The sequence below is a fragment of the Homalodisca vitripennis genome, chromosome X (assembly GCF_021130785.1).
Source record: "Homalodisca vitripennis isolate AUS2020 chromosome X, UT_GWSS_2.1, whole genome shotgun sequence".
NCBI classification, from domain to species: Eukaryota; Metazoa; Arthropoda; class Insecta; order Hemiptera; family Cicadellidae; genus Homalodisca; species Homalodisca vitripennis.
In genome coordinates this window covers 28,250,444-28,269,506 of record NC_060215.1, presented here as the reverse complement: position 1 = coordinate 28,269,506, position 19,063 = coordinate 28,250,444, and the positions used below count along the sequence as shown (strand labels likewise).

Here is a 19,063-nt window from a genome sequence, read left to right as displayed (position 1 = left end):
ATGGAGTGGGAGGTTTCTGTCAAGAGAACTGTCCTGGAGGGAAGTTCAAGGGAGGCAATGTTTTGTGAGCACGCCTTAATGATTTTTATGAGACAGCCAAAGTAAAGTGCAAAGAGACTGTCATTTTATTTGTCCCCACAGGCTGAAGTAGATTCAGTTGCAACACTCCTCACTAAAAGATGGGACAACCTGATTGAGATACCTAAAATACAATCTATGCATCACTTTCAGGGGTATGACGATAAACTACATGCTCATTGGTAAGACATCGGTTGATTTGATGTTAAAAGTTCCAATTGTAGAAGAATCTTTAAGTGATGAACCTTCAAGTGAAGAAGAAGACAACCCTTCTAGTTTCAATGACTCTAACAAAAGATCATGACCGCTTCTATAGGTTTAAGGATGTGTATACTGACTCTGAGGACAGCTCTAAAGAAGAAGAAGAAAATACAACGAAACCTGCTCCATACACATTTGATGAAATTGAAGCTGGATGTGTACCTTGTCGTCTCATTTACCACGGTAAAAAAGACTTGAATTTTGTGGCAGTAACTCAAGGAGAAGTACAGCCTGATCGTGAAATTGAAGTTATGTTTATGGAACCTTATGGAGGCAAATCTACGTTTAAGCCTAATGAAAATGACATAAGCTTTATATCTTGTGACCAGATCGTTGGCATTTTGCCTAAACCTGATATATTACCAAGGGAGGTAGAATTCTTTACCAGTTTAAAAATGATGTTGCTCTGTAAAAGTTAGGACTTGGACTTTTGTCAAGCTCTGTCACTAAGACAATTTAGTCATTATTTTATTTATTATTATTATTTTATTGTTACTGACTAGTCAGTAATATTCTTCTTGTAATTTTTTTACATTATTCAGGTTTTAGATCAGGTAAAGTTTTTCCACCACTCACGGTGATTTTTCTCTCGCCCATGGCGATTTTAGCCCTCACACACATATATTACATGATTATATTATTATTAATTATATTATTACATATAATATATGGTTAAAGTGTGCATTGTGTCAAATAAATGGTTTTTTAATGAGAAATTTTACTTTATTGTCACGTCCGTAACAAACCCAGTCACGTCCGTAACAATGTTTACATTTTTTTATTTTTTATTTCCAATGTTTTCTGATTAGACATTAATGTTTCCCAGTAGGAAATTTTCTTAAGACTATCACAGATAATTTTAAATTGCATATTTCTCAAATAATTAACAGACTTTTAAACAGTTGTCATACTATGTCAGAACCTAGGGTGCTTTTCACGTCACGTCCGTAACACCAACTCTATTAGATATGGCATTAAAACAAATAATGTTATGTATTTTTAATATTCAGGATGAAAATTGTATACACATTTGTCTATCTGCTTGGTATTAAATATTTATAGAAAAAAAAAAACTTTAATTTTTATTCTAATGAGAAGGTGTGTAAACTGTCACGTCCGCAACAAAAGAATGGCTGTATATATATATATGAATGAAAATATATTGGGAAGCCAATTTTGTACAGTATTTTTGTCCTGTCTTGTGTCCTTGCTCAAAAATATCCAAAACTTCTTTCATATACCACAAATTTCACCTGACACTCTTGCAATCTGAAAAAAGTTTTTAGGTTCAGCATTCTAAGGGTTAGTAATAAAAATGGTAATTGTACACATGAAAGCTTTTCTCAGTGAGCAACCTAACCTAGTTTCTAACTTTCCCAAAGTTTGGTTATCTAATTTTATATCATATTTAAGTACAGAAAAATTGAAGTTGAGACAGTAATCTGTGATACCTAAAATTATTACCTTACTATGATAAATTGATGTTATTTAAATAAGAAACGAAAATTTAAATAAACATTTAGTTAAACTCCATTTCACCATCTGCTTAGTGCAGCGTCTGAAATTGACGCTGTCACACACTTGACTTCTGGAATCTGGAGTCCACATCTGTTTGAAGAGATAGTAAAAAAGTCGGCATAAAGAAGCTCAAAACGAACTCTTTGCTTGCTTTTGACATCAGAGACACCTAGACTACAAAATCAAGTGTAATATATATGTATAGGTATTCTAATTGTCTCATCACATTATTATGTTTGGAAAAAAATAATCTAAATCTTACAATACATAAGTATAATGATCACAATCTAACAATATAATGTCATAATCAGCTGATTAGATCAGCTAAAATTAAAACAGCTGATTGTTATAGCTCACAAGCAGTGCTATCAGTTAATGACAGGTGATATTGCTTAGTTAAGCTATTTAAAAGCGAATTATCTCCCTTATTTATTAATCGATTTTCTAGACTTGGTATTGGATTTGCAATTAAATTTTCTAAATAAAATACAATAAGTAACTTTGTTGTATGCAGTTTCTAAGATATTTATGCTTTAAGATTTTAGGAAGCCACCGTTTTAAAAATAATGATATTAAAACATTAATATTTGTTCTTTAATTAGGTCTTTGGGTTATAAAGGTGTAATAACTTCAACTTATTGCAACAAGCCGTTCTAAAAATAAAATAGTTGAGGGGAAAAAACTAAATGGTGGCTGTTTGAGTAATTATTGAGTTTTGAAGTTAATATTTTGGTTTGTCTTTGTTTCAGGAATAATACCTAATAAAGTTGGTAGAGAGTATTGGTCCAGGAATAATACCTAAAACAGCAGTATAGAGTTCTAAGACACCCTGTGTATATACAAGGTGTGTAAAATGTTTGGAAACACCTTAATATTTTGTAAACCATAGCAGATTAAAAAAAACTGCTTAGTGACTTCCTAAGTTTGTCATTTATTGTAAACATGTATGTAAATGTTGGAAAATAAATATTTATTTATTTTAGATAAAATCTACAAACTTTGCACAATGTTATAAGACTATCTTAACAATTGTTTTATGAAATAACCGTCACATGCCTACATTAGGTGAATGGCCGGTGGGGAGTGTCATGAAAATCTTAAATGCAAGCCTAGGTTAGTATGCATATCATTTTAAAGATCTTTCTTATATGAGTGTAATACCGCAAAACACATTTAATAAGCTTTATTCATTACAAAATGGTGGGTGTTGAAATAAAATCAATATTGAACCTTTAAATATTGAGCCACCATTTTGTATAAATAAACATATTAGGAATTATTCTGTCAGAAAATAGAGCACTTTAAGTAGGCACTCAAAATATATTCTAATATAAAGACCTCTAAAATGATACGCATATTGGCCTAAGGTTGCATTTAATATCTCCATGACACTTCCATGAATCAACAATCCCCTAATCTTTGGTTATTGCATAAAAAATTAGTTAAGAGAGGAAAGGATGATTGAATGTTGAATAAAAGTGAGATTTTATCATGAGTTAAAAGGGAAGCTTGTTGTAAAATCCTAAAACAGAGTAAATAGCTCATTTCGTTTTCTTAAAGAGATTGTCAGGAAACAACACATCAGATTAAAAAATCTTACTAAACCCTAAGTTAAAATTTTCTATTTTAACTTTTCATAGTTATGGAACTCTACAGCAAGTCATAGATTTTTAATTTCAAAGCAGATCTGCAACTTTAAAACTTTCAGTTATTTATTCAAATGTTAGCTTTTAAATAATTTTGTCTGTAGGTATAATTTAAAAAATGACAAGATTGGTTAGTTACAGACTAGACTATATACCAACTGGCAAATATGTTTTATTTTATCTATACACAGTAAGTGTAAAAGAGCTAGTGTAAACTGGCATGCTGATAATGAAAACTGCCAAGTTGGTTGCTGACTGTAGACTGATGAGTTAGTTGGTTGCTGACTGTAGACTGATGAGTTAGTTGGTTGCTGACTGTAGACTGATGAGTTAGTTGGTTGCTGACTGCAGACTTCTGAGGAGTGTGTAGGTTGTTTACAAAGGGTTCTGTGGGAGTGGCTCAGATGGTGTAATGGAGTGATGTTGCAAACTCATTTTTAAAGTAAAATAGGTTTTTAGAAAGATTTCTTGTTGAGCCTGTTCCCCCAATAAGTTGTGTTTATATGTAAATGAACATCATCTTATGGACACTGCACATTACTTCCTGGTAAGTGATCTAGCTGTTGATTTTTTTATTTATTGATGCAGCATCTTGTAACATCATATGAACAATGCTACGGCATGTTAGAGTGTGACCCCTTATGCATCATTTAGTAACCAATACCAAGTATTTTGACTCTAATCTTTTCATACAACTTATCACAGAACACCATGTATATATAAGTAGAAATTAAATTAATGAAAAAGAATCAAAAAGCTTAAGCAACCCAAAACCAAAAAGTTATGCTGTGTTATAATAAAAATTAAGAGATTTTAACAATCTTTTTACTTTAGATTTTTATACAATGACTTCTACGAGAAAAGATAGATATAAATATTATACCTTGATGAATCATACAACCATGTTAGCATAAATTTTATACCCAGATTTATTTTGAACCAAAAACAACATGGTGCAGTTGTTGAAAATAATTTTATTTATAATATAATTAATGAGTGCTTTCTTTGTTGAAAATATGTTTTAGGTGTTTGATTCCATTTAAAATAATTCAATTAAGTATATCAGTTTGTTCAATACAAAAATAGTTTGAACACTTTTATTTTTACTATCAAGCATAATGTCAGCCCCTATGTACAGGATGAATTTTAAATGTCGTACTCCCTTCTTTTCAATTTCTTAAAAAATCAATACCGCAAGCACCAAAAATGATCTGTTAAATGGAAATACTTTTTTTGACGTAGTTGACAGTTTTTGTCGGCATATTTGATCAGTTGAAAGTAACTTTTTTCAAGGGTAAATGTGTACACCAGAGACCTATTACTAAACACTGTGCCACAAAACATTTTTTAAAAATCTATTTTGTGCTTAAAGTGTTTCAAATTCTACACAAAAATTAAAAATAAACTCTGCCCTGAATTATTACCAATAAATTGATATTCATTATGCGTATCCCAACAATGATAGCGTTTAAAATGATGTTGATGTAAAATCAATCTTATCGACCAGAGTTGATAACCAATGAAATTATCTTTTTACGGCTGTCAAACTAAATTTCGTCATGTCATTCAGGTGCATGTTGAATACTAACGTCCGTAAAATTTAGAACAATAGGTATATCAGTTGAGTTGTAAATAAAAGCATTACAATTACTTCTAAAGTACCATTTGTTGGATAAAATACTTAAAAATAAATAATTTACAGAAAAGCTAGATTTGAGTTATTTTACAAAACTTATATCCGGATAATGAAAGGAAACGGTCTGCGGCAATGTGTTCAGAATAAAAAGTAACCCTATCATTTATCACAATACCACATTTTCATTTGTAAAATTAGTTCTGTGATGGCAATTGAAAATGTCTAAAGTCAATTATATACTACCCAACAAGTATAGTCAGTGGTGATTCAGTAATAATTCATTAAGAAATATGGAAATAAGTAGAAGCAAGGAGTTAGCCAGTGAGGGGGTCCAAACCCCCCCCCAAATTTTCAATTACTGTTTTTATCATTCTATTACTTTTTTAGTAAACGATTATTATTATTTAAATAACTCAGTGTTACTGACATGTACTGATGAAAGATCGTTCTCAACAAAATAAACGGGTCAAGAACTTTTTAAGAAACAAAATGGGGTCTTACTCTCTGTCCACTACAGGAAAATATCAGTTGTCTGGACTCCTCCCAAAGAATTTTCTTGGCTTAAGTAGAGGAGCCCCCAAATATCACCCTGTATATTATAGTTTGTTTCCAGGCAAACATGTCCACTCTTCACTTCTCACAAACTGACTAGAAACTAAAAATTAATGAGTATACAGTTTCTTGTTCCTTTGTTAAATTATTACTTCCTCATTCCTTAGACTTTTTTTAATGGGATTATGTGATTATATTTGTTATAAAATAAATGAAAATTGACAACAGCACAGTTTTCAGGCTTCAGAATCCTCACATATGTAGGTGTATCTTCAGGGCAAATTAGAAAGAGGAAGGAAAGAAGATATGGTTGATAGCGCTTTTTCCCATACAAGGTCACTGAAAGTACCACCAATAGATAGTTTGGTCTTCATTGTATACCAATTATGTAAATATAGAACATTATCATGTAGATAACAATATTTTGCTAACTATCTTTAATAATAATAATAATAATTTGCAATCTAATAAAACCTCAAACCATAAGTTCTTTTGTCCAACTCGTGATTTTTAATGAAGTAAAATGCTATATTATGGTTTGTAACCTAGGCTTATGAACATAAACTGGCAAGTCATACTTTGTTTTGAATTTTTACTGATCTATAGAATGTGTGTTGTATATTACCAACTGGTATAAATCTTCGTATTTTTTTGTAGTTTTTACACTGTATTGGTAGTTTCAAATTTTAAGTAAAAGGCATTTGAGAAAATTCTCTATTTTATTAAACACACAGCTGTCTGTCCACAATGCAGTGAGTTTTCCTTTATGCGTTTTGTTAAATAATCAATATAGACACATGTACCTAAAATGTTTGCAATTAAGTCACTTTGGATTTTGTTAAACCAAACGTGATTTATAGTATTATCCCTGACTATTTCTTATGTAGTTTTTTTTTCTTTTTATATTCAATTTCAATAATATTCTCTTCTTAGTGCAGAATACAAGTATTACTCTGCAATGGAATGTTTTGTCATTAAGAATAAGAATTTTATTCTGCCAGAAAACATTCTGTATAAATACATTGGCTTGTCAATAAAATGTTACAGCTTTTGTAAAACAATGAATATTCTAAAAGTCTTCTTTCGTCTATACTTTTGAGATGTACTCTTCCACCTAATAGAATGATCTTTTACACAAAAAAATATTAACTTGTTATATAGTCTAATAGCTATCATCATTGGGCTTTTGTCGGTCTTAGCTAGTCTAGTTTGAGGTAGGTTGATATTGTTACAACTTCTTGTTTCATAATTGTGAACATTTTCCCTTAGGTTTACTTCATTTAAATTAGCTTGGAGGTAAAGTAGGCATTGTTGTATATATAAAGAGAATGATGACACAATTTTAAAATGTTTGAAAAGTTCTCTGCAATTATGATATTTATTGACTCATGCCAATATTCTGACAGCTTTTTTTTGGATGATAAATACTTCATTTGTGTAAGGAGAAGAGCTCCAAACAATCAAACCATAAGTTAAATGACAGTGAAAAAGCCCGAAATAAGATTGGCCCCAAAACAGAACCCTGTGGGACTCTACAGGTTATGGGTTTACACAGAGATATATCTTTTTCTAATACTACACATTGATCTATTTTTCAAGTAAGAGCTAAATACATCTAAAGATATCCCCTGAATACCGTAATGTTCTAGTTTTTTAATCAAAATATGAGACAATCGATCTAAAGCTTTGCTAAGGTCACAGAAAGATATAGCAGCAAAATCCTTCTTTTCATAACAGTCCAGAACCATATCAACCAAAGAAATAACAGCTTGAGCTGTTGATAACCCTTTTCAGAATCCAAATTGTTCTCTACAAAGCATGTTCCATTTCCAAAAAATGTAATAACGGTTTACATATTACTATTTCCATGACCTTAGGCAAAACCAGCACAATAGCAACAGGTCTGTAATGCTATTTCATTCCTTTTACCTTTTTTAAAAATAGGATAGACTTTGGTGACTTTTAAAATGTCGGGAAATATTCCTAAATTTAAACAGTTATTAATGAAAACAATAAATGGAGTTACAAAATACGTTGTGGTTTCTTTAATGAAACAATTCCGTCAAACCAAAGTGATAATGCTATTTTTAGGAGCTAATTGTGTTATTACATCTAAAATATCACTTTTTGTTACACCTCTAAAAATAAAACAGCTTGTATCACGAGGTACAATTTTGTGACTTAAATAATAATTAAACTACAATTATTATGGTTCACATTTACGCATTGTTCTCTAACATTTGTTAATGAATAACCATAACCAATAGCCAAACAATAATCATTAACAAAGTAGTATGTCAATATAATACAGACTCAGCTACAGATACTTGGTACAATACCATGGCTCTCCTTGTAAGTATACATTGATATAAAATCTTTTACTTCTAATTCAAAATTAAAGTAAAGTTCAAGTGATACCATATTTATTTATTATGGGTAAAATGTTAGTCTTTACTTGTAAGTATGGAAACAGATAAAGTGGATATCAATGTAAAGTGCAATTCATGCTTAATAAGTTTGTTTTAGGATAGTTTTTAAGGTTCCTGAAAAGAATGGTTTTCCAAATTGAGGTATAATTGATTTTAACTGGTGTGGTGTTATTGAAATTAAATATAATTACATGATGCAATGGTTGCTGATTATAGCAGGTGTGAAAGTACCCCAGTATTAAGTGTAAGAGTTGTCTCAGATTTCTCCTCCCTCCATACATTGTTTCTTTTTGCAAGTGTATATTCTATTTCGTAGATACACGTAATAAAACTGTATGCCATCACAGTTGATGTTACTGTTCTTCCAGTCGTAGCTGAACTGTTCTAGGATTTCTCTGAGTGATTTGGGTTATTTCTCTACTTATCTGATTGAATAACGCTTGGAGCATTAAAAGTTATATTGTAGTGTTTTTAACTGGGAAGCACAATCTTCATGTACAGCTCTATCCTATGTACAACATGGGTAGCTTTGTTAATAAGAGACTGGAGAAGATGTGGGCACCTGATCTTAGGAGGAAAATAGTTGTCTGAACTCCTTATGAACATAAGGCTGGTCTAAAAAGAAAAACTAAATTAAAAGCGGGGTCAAGCTGAAGAGGTTGCATTCTTCCATTAAACAATTGGGAGTCTTCTAAACGTCAAAAGCTCCAAATTCATTAGAATTGGCAATTTTCAGTCGATGATAACACCACCACTCAGAAATGGTGCAACACAACAGTCACGGAACTGACAAATGCTGCTCTGAACATTGTGGGAAATTGGTGTGATGAGGTGGGCCTCACTGTCAACCCCACCAAGGCTGCTGTGGTTGCCTTAACCAGGCAGGAGGCGACATATGGAGGGCATTGGTCCATTTCTATTCAGAGGCTCTTCCTTTGAGCTAAAGTCCGAGGTCAAGTACCTAGGCGTGATCCTAGATAGGGCTCTAAATTGGGGACCTCATCTAGAAAGGGTCATTGCCAGGAGGAAATGGTCTTTAATTCAATGCAGACGCGTGATAAGTGGGTCTTGGGAACTGAAACCGAGGCTCTTGTACTGGCTTTATGTTTCCATAGTCAGACCTGCACTAATGTATGGAGCAGTTGTCTGGTGGCCAAAAACGGAGGCCAAGATGGTGGTAGCTCGTCTGGCGGGTATCCAAAGGATGCCCTGCCTTGCTATCACTGGGGCTTTTCCTAGTGCGCCAGGTGCAGCTCTAGACTGTTGTCTCAACCTCGCCCCCCTGGACATTGTCATTCGGCCTATGGCCAGGAGGAGTGCCTACTGTCTTCAGCAGATGGAACTCTGGTCGGACTGCAGCACTGTAGAATTAGCACCCTGATTCAGGGGGATGCTGTGCATATGATCTCTGATCAGATGCCACAAAAGTTTTCCTTTGACAAACCCTTTAGGATTGTTATACTCTCTAGGGATGATTAGTCGGAGAGAAGGAAACCTCTTCCACCAGCAGAGCTTGAATGGTTCACAGACGGCTCTAAAACAAAAAGCGGCACAGGTGCTGGAATTGTGGGAGTGAGACCATGTAGGGAGGTGGTGATCCCTATGGGTCCGTATCCGACAGTTTTTCAGTTGGAGGTCGCAGCCATTATGGAATGTGCTCGTGAGAATCTTCATCTGCGATATAGGAGCAAGATGATTAATATTTTCACGGATAGTCAGGCAGCACTGATGGTGCTGGACTCTTGTGTGATCAAATCCAAACTAGTTTGGGATTGCTATCAAGCCGTTTCCTCCCTTGCCAGAATCAACAATGTAACCGTTTGTTGGGTTCCTGGTTATGGGGGATCCCTGGGAACGAAAGAGCTGATGCCCTGGCCAACCGGGGCTCAGCGTCAATTATGACGGGCCCTCAACCGTTCTGCGGTGTTCCGAGGTGTTGTTCCTTTAGGGCTGTCTCGAAATTGGTTCGCGTGGAACATGAGAGAAGGTGCGAGGCTGCATTAGGGCATGAGAATGAGCAGAATGGTACTACAGTCGCCTTCCTCCAGAGTGGCGTCGGACCTTCTCTCACTAAATAGATCAATGTCTTCTCGGGTTATAAGTCTGATCACGGGACATGGTCACCTGAGGAAGCATCTTCAAAGAGTTGGCATCCTTCAGGAGGATCCGCTATTTAGAAAGTGTGATGACCAGGATGAAACTGCCGAACACCTGCTCTTTGATTGCCCTTCAATAGCAAGGGAGCGGTATGCCATCTTTGGTAGTTTGGACAAGGGGGGTGAATTTCCCCAGGAGGACCTGATAGGTTGTTTTTGGCGGTTTGTGGAACTGCTGAAATCATAGACTGGTAGGCCTCATGGTGTGCTTCCGGGGTGCGCAAAAAGCCCTTGAGGCTTAAGCACATGGCAGTAGGCCGCCCCAAGGGGAAAAAAAAACAGTCACTTTCATCATCTCCGCCTTTCCTGGATTACCCCTTATACTGCAACTATAGACTTAGTACGGCTTCCGAAGACAAAAAGCAAGCAACTTTTTTAAAGGAATAAAAGGGAGAGGTGTGGTACCCTTCCCATCCCATCATTCTGGTATCTGGAGCAGTATGGGATTAATAAACAATAAATACTGATTCCACTTAGGAGCCTACTAAATCTCCAGCGGCAGACAAATATTCTGGGACATACTCAAAAGTACGAGGGCCATTTTTTGAGTAACATCAGGTATGATCAATTCAGGGTCAGCTACTCTTGACCAGTTTCTTACTACTCTGCCAGTTATGATAGAAATGAAAAATTATTTCTGTAAATTCAAACAGAAATTAAGGCAATGTTTTATTGATGTAGTCACTTCCTTCATGGATTTAAAGTGAATGTATTGGCAAATGTAAAGTAGACCAGGGAAGAACTTTATTTCATTAGGTTATGTCACTGTTCAGATGTATGTGTACCATAAAGAGAAACTCGGTCTGGTGCACTAAGTCTCAGAATTCCAATACACAGAACCAAAACCTATAACCGATCCTTCACCGTTACCACCTGTAGATTATGGAACTCCTTACCAGATACTGTCAAACAAATTGAGAGCCGAAAACGGTTTGTGGCGGAGCTGAGACGAAAATACCTGGACCGGATGATCGGGGCGGCGGGCGGCGGGGCTACTCTTTGAATCATGACTGTGTGAATGGAAGAGTGAATAGAATACTGTAAGTGTAAGTTATAGTTAATTAGCCTTAATTTGCATTATTAAGACATATTTTTTAAGAGATTAAATGTAAGAAAGGACCATATGGTCCTAATTTCGCCTCAATAAAGAAGTGTTTCTTTCTTTCTTTCTTACCATTAATGAATAAATGAATGAAAATTTTGACGTAACAAACTTTAAACTAACATATAGCAATATGTGTTATTTTGTCGTGTTATTTTTTCAGTATACTACATTGTTACCTCCATGTTAATAACCATGCTTTAGTCTATTGTATCGTTTGTAAGCAAAAAGTCTTTTCTGCTAAAATGTATGAAAGAATTCTTTGTTTATAAGGGAACTTGTATTCTAATGTTCAGAAGAAGTCTAACTCATTTTTAACGTGTCATTACACACTCCATGGCAAAATGCCCTAAAGTTACATTTAAAAATATTTTCTTTGTTCAGGAAAAGTAGGGGTGGAGCATACATGCTATCTTCATCCACTACCTGATTTTGGGATAAAACCAGTCTGCTCTGTCTTCAGTCTGGTATCGATTGATCATTCAGTTAATGTGTGAACTGGTCTTCAGTCTGGTACCGATTGATCGTTCAGTTAATGTGTAAACATTTTGCTAACGGGCATGTGTCTGTCGGTTTTTTTATAGAGTTGTATTAAGTTTATTATTTTCTACTTGTAATTCTGTTTGTACTGTATATATTTAATTAGTTAAATGACTCATGCTTAAAAAATTTTGTGCAATAGCAACTATAGACAATAAAAACACTATTTAGTGTACAGCCAAAATAGAAGTGGCAGACAAATAAATCACATTTGAATAATATCACATTAATTCTATTTTAATGATTCTGTTGGGATAAACACAAGCAGACAGATTGTGCCGATGTAGCAACTAGTGTCTGGAAGCGGACCATTTTGACTACCACCATATTCTGACTTGGTTGTACTAGCAAGTACATGACAGTCTCAACTAGCAACAGTTCTTACTCATAGATACAGCAAGTACTTGGCTATGATGTGCTAACGATGTCAACATGTGTCTAATGCCTCTTTGCGTTTGGCAAGACTCTGAATCATATGCTGAGTTGGTGTAGGACTGATAATAACTTTTGAGTCATTATTTTTTCTGGGCTTGGTTTGGGGCATTTTAGACGCCTGCCTTGTAGCTATTCTAGAAGAAGTTTATCAATTTACTTAAATATGATTTTAATGTAAAAATTGTAGTATATTGGGTTGAAAAAATTTAAAAAATATGGTAGTAATTATACCATACATTTAAATTATACCAAATTTACTTAAAATGCTTGTTTGGTTTGTTTCACTGCACTTTTGTCGTGAACTTAAACTCCTTCGGTTCATTTTTAATAGTCAAATTTTATGAATGTACTGTTCTTGTGAAGTTATAAGTGTTGTGTGTGTGTGTGTGTGTGTGTGTGTGTGTGTGTGTGTGTATATATATATATATATATGTGTTTATATAAAAATTACAGCCTAAAATATTTTGACCTAGGTTTTTCTGTAATTTTAAAATAATACTAATAAATTAAACGATGCTACAACAGTAATGCAGCAACATCAAGTAATGCTAACGGAATAAGGATCACTTTTCACTTTAATACTCTAAAATAAGTTAGTGAGCAATGAAATACAACTATTTCAGAATTAAAATATCAAATGTTTAGATTAACCCTTAAACTGGAATGCTTTATACAGTCCCACAAATTTAAACTATTTTTCAAGTTTTTGTCAAGCTGTTATAACACTGGAAGTCCAACAAATATTTGCCTTATTATACATATGTTCTCGGAAAACTTCAAGGAACGTTTATACATTTTTTAATAACTAAACAGTATTTTAATATTTGACAGCACTAAAAATTTAATATAACTATCATGTCTATGCCAAAATTAAATAATTATAAAAATACAAAAGATGCAGAATTTGGTACAAACCAAGTTTTAATGCAAAATATTACATGAAAATGTGTTGAGTAAGTAGTCTTTTTACAAAATAATACAACTAAAATAACTTAAATGAACCATATATGTAATATACGTATGCTAATATTTAAATAATTAAGATACAGTATTAGATACAAACTATATCTGAATAATAAAAAAAAAATACTGTAAACAACCTAAGAATCTCCTACATACACTATAGACAAAGAGGAAATTATTGTGATGGTAAGGAAATGGATTACAACTATAATCAATGCTAGACACACGTTGTTGGTCCAATTTTAATGAAATATGGTCTATAAAATACCTTCAGACTATTTTATACGTTACAAAGAATTACTTAAGAAAACACCTGTTGATAATTCAATGAAAATTTACTCAAAAATTAAATTAATAATTTTTGAGTAAATTTTCATTGAATTATCAACAGGTGTTTTCTTAAGTAATTCATATACATATACATTTTCATGTAATATTTTGCATTAAAACTTAGTTTGTACCAAATTCTGCATCTTTTGTATTTTTATAATTTATTTAATTTTGGCATAGACATGATAGTTATATTAAATTTTTAGTGCTGTCAAATATTAAAATACTGTTTAGTTATTAAAAATGTATAAACGTTCCTTGAAGTTTTCCGAGAACATATGTATAATAAGGCATATATTTGTTGGACTTCCAGTGTTATAACAGCTTGACAAAAACTTGAAAAATAGTTTAAATTTGTGTGACTGTATAAAGCATTCCAGTTTAAGGGTTAATCTAAACAGTTATTTGATATTTTAATTCTGAAATAGTCGTATTTCATTGCTTGCTAACTTATTTTAGAGTATTAAACTGAAAAGTGATCCTTATTCCGTGAGCATTACTAGGTGTTGCTGCATTACTGTTGTAGCATCATTTAATTTATTAGTATTATTTTAAAATTACAGAAAAACCTAGGTCAAAATATTGTAGGCTGTAATTTTTCACATTATAATACGTCATAGTTGGTTTAAAACTATAAGAATTAGGTGATTAGAGCTTTTTTAATTTTTAAACTGATGTAAAATACTGTTTAGAATAAACTTTATTCTATTGTAAGAATTGCCTTTATATTAGTAAAAGATATCAAGTAATGAAATGATGAATGAAGTTTAGTGATCCTCATTATGTTGCTTTAACTCAAGAGTAGTGATGGGTTCCAGTATCCAAGGGGCAAGTTCAATTGATCAATGAGCTAAGGTTTAAGTTTGAATTAGGTCAATTGTCTGTACGATTCTCCCATTCCTTTTAACATTAACTGAACATTAACTTCAGAACAATATAATTTCTTTTAGATACTTAATTTTTGTTCATGATTACTGGAGTCCTTCTGTAACCAAACATTTATTTTTATACAATGTTAATAATTTATTTATATTGAATTTCATTCACTCACAGTGAGACAACTAAATCTGGTAAAATTCTGCTTGTAATTTCTTTTATTGTTTCTCTCATACATATACTTAGATTTACATTTTGGTTTTTAGAACCATACAAGTTAAAAGAAGGTTTTAGTAAAAATTTCTTGTCACATTTGCTTGCATTTGAAATAAACAAATCAATTTTGAATAAATTTGGCATGCAGATGGTAATGGGAATACCCAGGTACATTTTTTGTTTTTGTTATGTTCTTTTTTAGATATTTTTTCACCAAGTAAACTCTTGTTTGTTGTACAAACAATCCGAAATACTCTTTATTATATTTTCATTTGTCTGGTGCATAAAATGTTAAACAAAATAGTACAAATTGCAACCCTTAGAAAATATTTGTGAAGCAGTTATGAAACTAACCTATTTGTAAAATTTATGAGGTATGAAAGTTTTATTGATGTAAGTTGTAATATGAATCAATTTAAACTTTGGTAAGAGACCATAGAGGTGATATATTGTTACGAAGCTTAGTATGCAAGTCACTGCTTTGTAAATAACAACAGAGGACTTTGTAATGCTTTAACATTTATTAAAATTTATGAACTTATACTAAAAAATGATTATACTATCTTAATACAAAGCCAATTCAACTGCATCATATAATATTACACAAGTAAAATAACTTGTAGGTGAAATAAGCGTTAAAGAGGATAATACTCAAGTCGTAAAGAGGCTCATATGCAATTCCACACACTGTATTCCCTGTTAATTACCTCTAGTGTTCGTCATTAATATTGAAATACATGATATGGAAAACAAAGCAACTTTTGTTGAATAAAGAATGTTTGTGTCCTTCAGAAACAACAGTAGATAAGATATAAACCTGCCCAGATAGAAGGATAATATGATTGTTTATCATTCCTGTACTTGCAAACTGGTTAATATCTCTGTAATTGCCCAGGTAGAAGGATAATATGATTGTTTATCATTCCTGTACTTGCAAACTAGTTAATATCTCTGTATAACTGCCCAGGTAAGAGGATACAAAAAGTAGGAGGAGGATACGAGATGTTTTGACCTATAATCATGGTTTCTAACCATTTGATGAAATGATGAAAAAATCGTGAAAGAGCAATGGATACAAGTTATGTTGGTTTGTGTAGGCAAACTTTTAAAATTGATTAAAAAAATTATATCAAGACTTTGTAGTTATGTTATGTTAAGGGGATTCACCACTGAAAATAAGGAAAAAATATTAAATTTTCAAAAAAATTTTTTTTTGTTATATTTTGTCATTTGGAACCTACTGAACAAAAACATAGTATCCTAAGACCTATATTTTAACCCTAAGTATGAAAAAATAACGTTTTTTTGCAAGCACGTCAATGTCTAAAATTTCACATTTTTACTAGATACCTTATTTTTTACTAAAAAACATCATAATTTCTTTTATATATTTCATTATAAATATGTAAACCAGATATTTAAATCTAGTTTAATACGCATATCAATCATTGTACTGTTTTATTTTCATTACTTTATGCTAAAGAAGAAGAAGTAGTAGTAATATAATAAAAACAAAACAATTTGTGTTCTGTCATCTGTCATTCTACTGTTGAGTTTCACGCTGTTTGTTTTGAGTGAAGTTTAGTTCATTTTTATGCCATGAAATATGGGAAGAGTCAAGAATACAAAACAAAATGTTGCTAGAAGAAATAAGGACAACATTGCAAAGCGGTATGAGGTGCAACCTGCAACCTACGTCACCGACCGAACTCTGTTTTATTTTACAATTTATATATATATATATATTTGTATTTTATTGAACACTGACATAATAATATGACTTAAATATTGATGTATAATACAACATTTTGACCTAATATATTGTGTAAATTTATTTCAGAACAATAAACTAAAAAATATACGTGACATATTAGTGTTGAACCTACGTTTACTTTTTATTGCAGTTTTCCAAAAGTTTGAATTTCCATAAATTTTCAGACAAAAATCGATATATCTTGGGAACTAATTGAGATAGAAAGTTCATATTTTTACCACATATTAAGTAGATCTTTTTCTAAATATTTAGGTAGAATTAGATTTTTAGGTATATATGATGAATAGAAACATAATTTTATATATATGCATGTTTTTTTTTAAAAAAAGTCTAAAGTTTACTAAATTAATTTTATTAAAAAGAATAATGCTACCATGATAAATGTACCTAAATATTTAGATTAGATCCATATCTTCAAAATTAGACCATGAGTAGTGCAATATGTTGGATAGTTTCTTAGATATATCAATTTTAAATATGGTCTGAAAAACGCGAAAAACCCCCGTTTTTATTCGCTGTAGGCTGTATGTGACAACTATTTGGCCGTTTTATATATTTTTGTATTTTTTTGTTAGCCTACTACACACTAGAAAAAAAAATGGTTAAGCTATTTTTATTGTGTATTTTAAAAAAAGTATGTTTTCAGTGGTGAATCCCCTTAAGTATGCTGGTATATATGTGATGTTGAAATTAAAATATATTATGCCACATTGTGAATATTTTTCATACTATACTTCTACAACTTTCAAAACTGATCAATATTAAAAAAACTGTATTTAGATTTAAGTTCACATTCATGTTTGTGTTTTGTTCTTGATTGCTTCTTTTCAAGCAATAATACCAAAGGACAATAATAATTACATATAAGGAAAATAATTTATTTAATCCATTTATTTTATAAAAAATGCCATGAAGTTGTCTGTATATTCAGATTATCATTATGCTGATTTCATTGTTTGCAGTTATTGAAGACCACATTTAAGTATTTATGAGAGACAATATTAATATAATGTGCTTTTTTAAGCACAATAATCATTAAAATTTAAATCATATATGTGCAATTTTAAATATAATTCAAATAGCAGTCTGTGCCATCCTGTATCAATGTTTTCGTCATCACAATCCTAACAATATTTAGTATACAATTTGAGGCTCACTTTTTGTCTTTACTCGGACAACTCACTTGCTCCCTTCTTGAGGGGATAGAAAGTCATTGGTTACTAAACTAATATTCTTTTAGGTTTTTCATTTAATAACTATTAAGTCATTCTTATATTTTTTAATACTCAAAGTAGGGTATGTACTCTTTTCTTATGTTTTTATCAAATAGATAGGATTTCGTTCACCTTGAACATTTAGCGTGCTTCTCAATTGGAAAGGTTTCGGGTTTGTTTCTTTGGAAAACCCAGCAGATGGTATAATTCTGTAGTTCTGGTACTCAAAGATTAGGTATAGGGGTCATAAGTATCCACTTACGTGGAAGTATTGGTCATAAGTATCCACCTACATGGAACTAGTGGTCATAAGTATCCACCTATGTGGAAGTAGTGGTCATAAGTATCCACCTACATAGAACTAGGCCCCCACTTATTTCTGGCCACTGATCTATTAATAAATTACCCTTTCCGATGAACTGTTGGCATTACTTAGTAACAAAACTATACAGGTCACACACTCATTCTACCCTCATAGCACCTTATAATATTTATTGTTAAGACTATTGAGGTGTACTAATGATAATACATAGTCTAATAATATAAATCTGGATAAGATATAAAACATTAAGATATAGGATAACAAACTAATAGAACAATATTTCACTCAACTTATTTTATTTTGCAACAATATTCCAATTGTTTTAAATATTTATACTATTCAACGACTTGTAGTCTAAAACAAATAGTTTAAGAAATGAAAATATGTTGTATATAATTAAATGAACAGTAATTTATTTCATTAAAATTACAAACACAACATACAAAAAGAGGTAAAACACTGAATAACTAAATATTACTTATAAAATTTGTTTAAATGTAACTAAATGAATAAGTATTTCCTAAAAAACACAAATAATAGTACCAAGACAAAATCATAATATGAATATTACAAATCTATACTAACATAAAATAAAATTCTGTTGTGACTAATCAAATATAATTTTATAGGAAAAATCCAACTGTCTTGTCATCTGTAGCATTAGACTTTCTTAAAATGCATACTAATTATTATGTATTATCTAATATTTAAATTTTGTATGTTTTAGAGATCTGGTTTGCCCAAATGTAACATTGATTTTCTGTTTGTGGTGGTCATCAATTCCTGTGGTGAGTTATGATTTGTTTTGCTGCTACTGCTTCTAATTTTATGTTGTTGAATTTTTTTCTTGACAGTGTTCAAGCCCTGCTCATAAAAATGTTTGTCGAATAGCCAGCCTCCAATTTTTTTGCCTCAAATGTTGGTAAATTAGCATGGTAACTGCTAAATATGTCTGGCCAAAGAAATTCAACTTCATCATATACCGCAGACAAAATGACACTCTTGAGAATGGGAT

At 31.9% G+C, this 19,063-nt stretch overlaps 1 protein-coding gene across 6 annotated transcripts in view; it reads left to right on the top strand.

Moving 5' to 3' along the window:
* Positions 1-19,063, top strand: part of LOC124368845 (zinc transporter foi-like) — a 73,815-nt gene that overhangs the window by 9,884 nt on the left and 44,868 nt on the right. For 3 of the 6 annotated variants that reach the window (XM_046826280.1, XM_046826284.1, XM_046826283.1), the window contains one exon: positions 18,776-18,836. Coding sequence is in view for 1 of the 6 variants with exons in the window: in XM_046826279.1 (XP_046682235.1) it covers positions 4,027-4,050; positions 18,776-18,836 (85 nt within the window). In the remaining 5 variants the exon portion in view is untranslated. Of the gene's footprint in view, positions 1-2,606; positions 2,702-3,832; positions 4,051-18,775; positions 18,837-19,063 lie in introns of those variants that run through there. The other 3 variants (XM_046826282.1, XM_046826281.1, XM_046826279.1) reach the window with 2 other exon arrangements.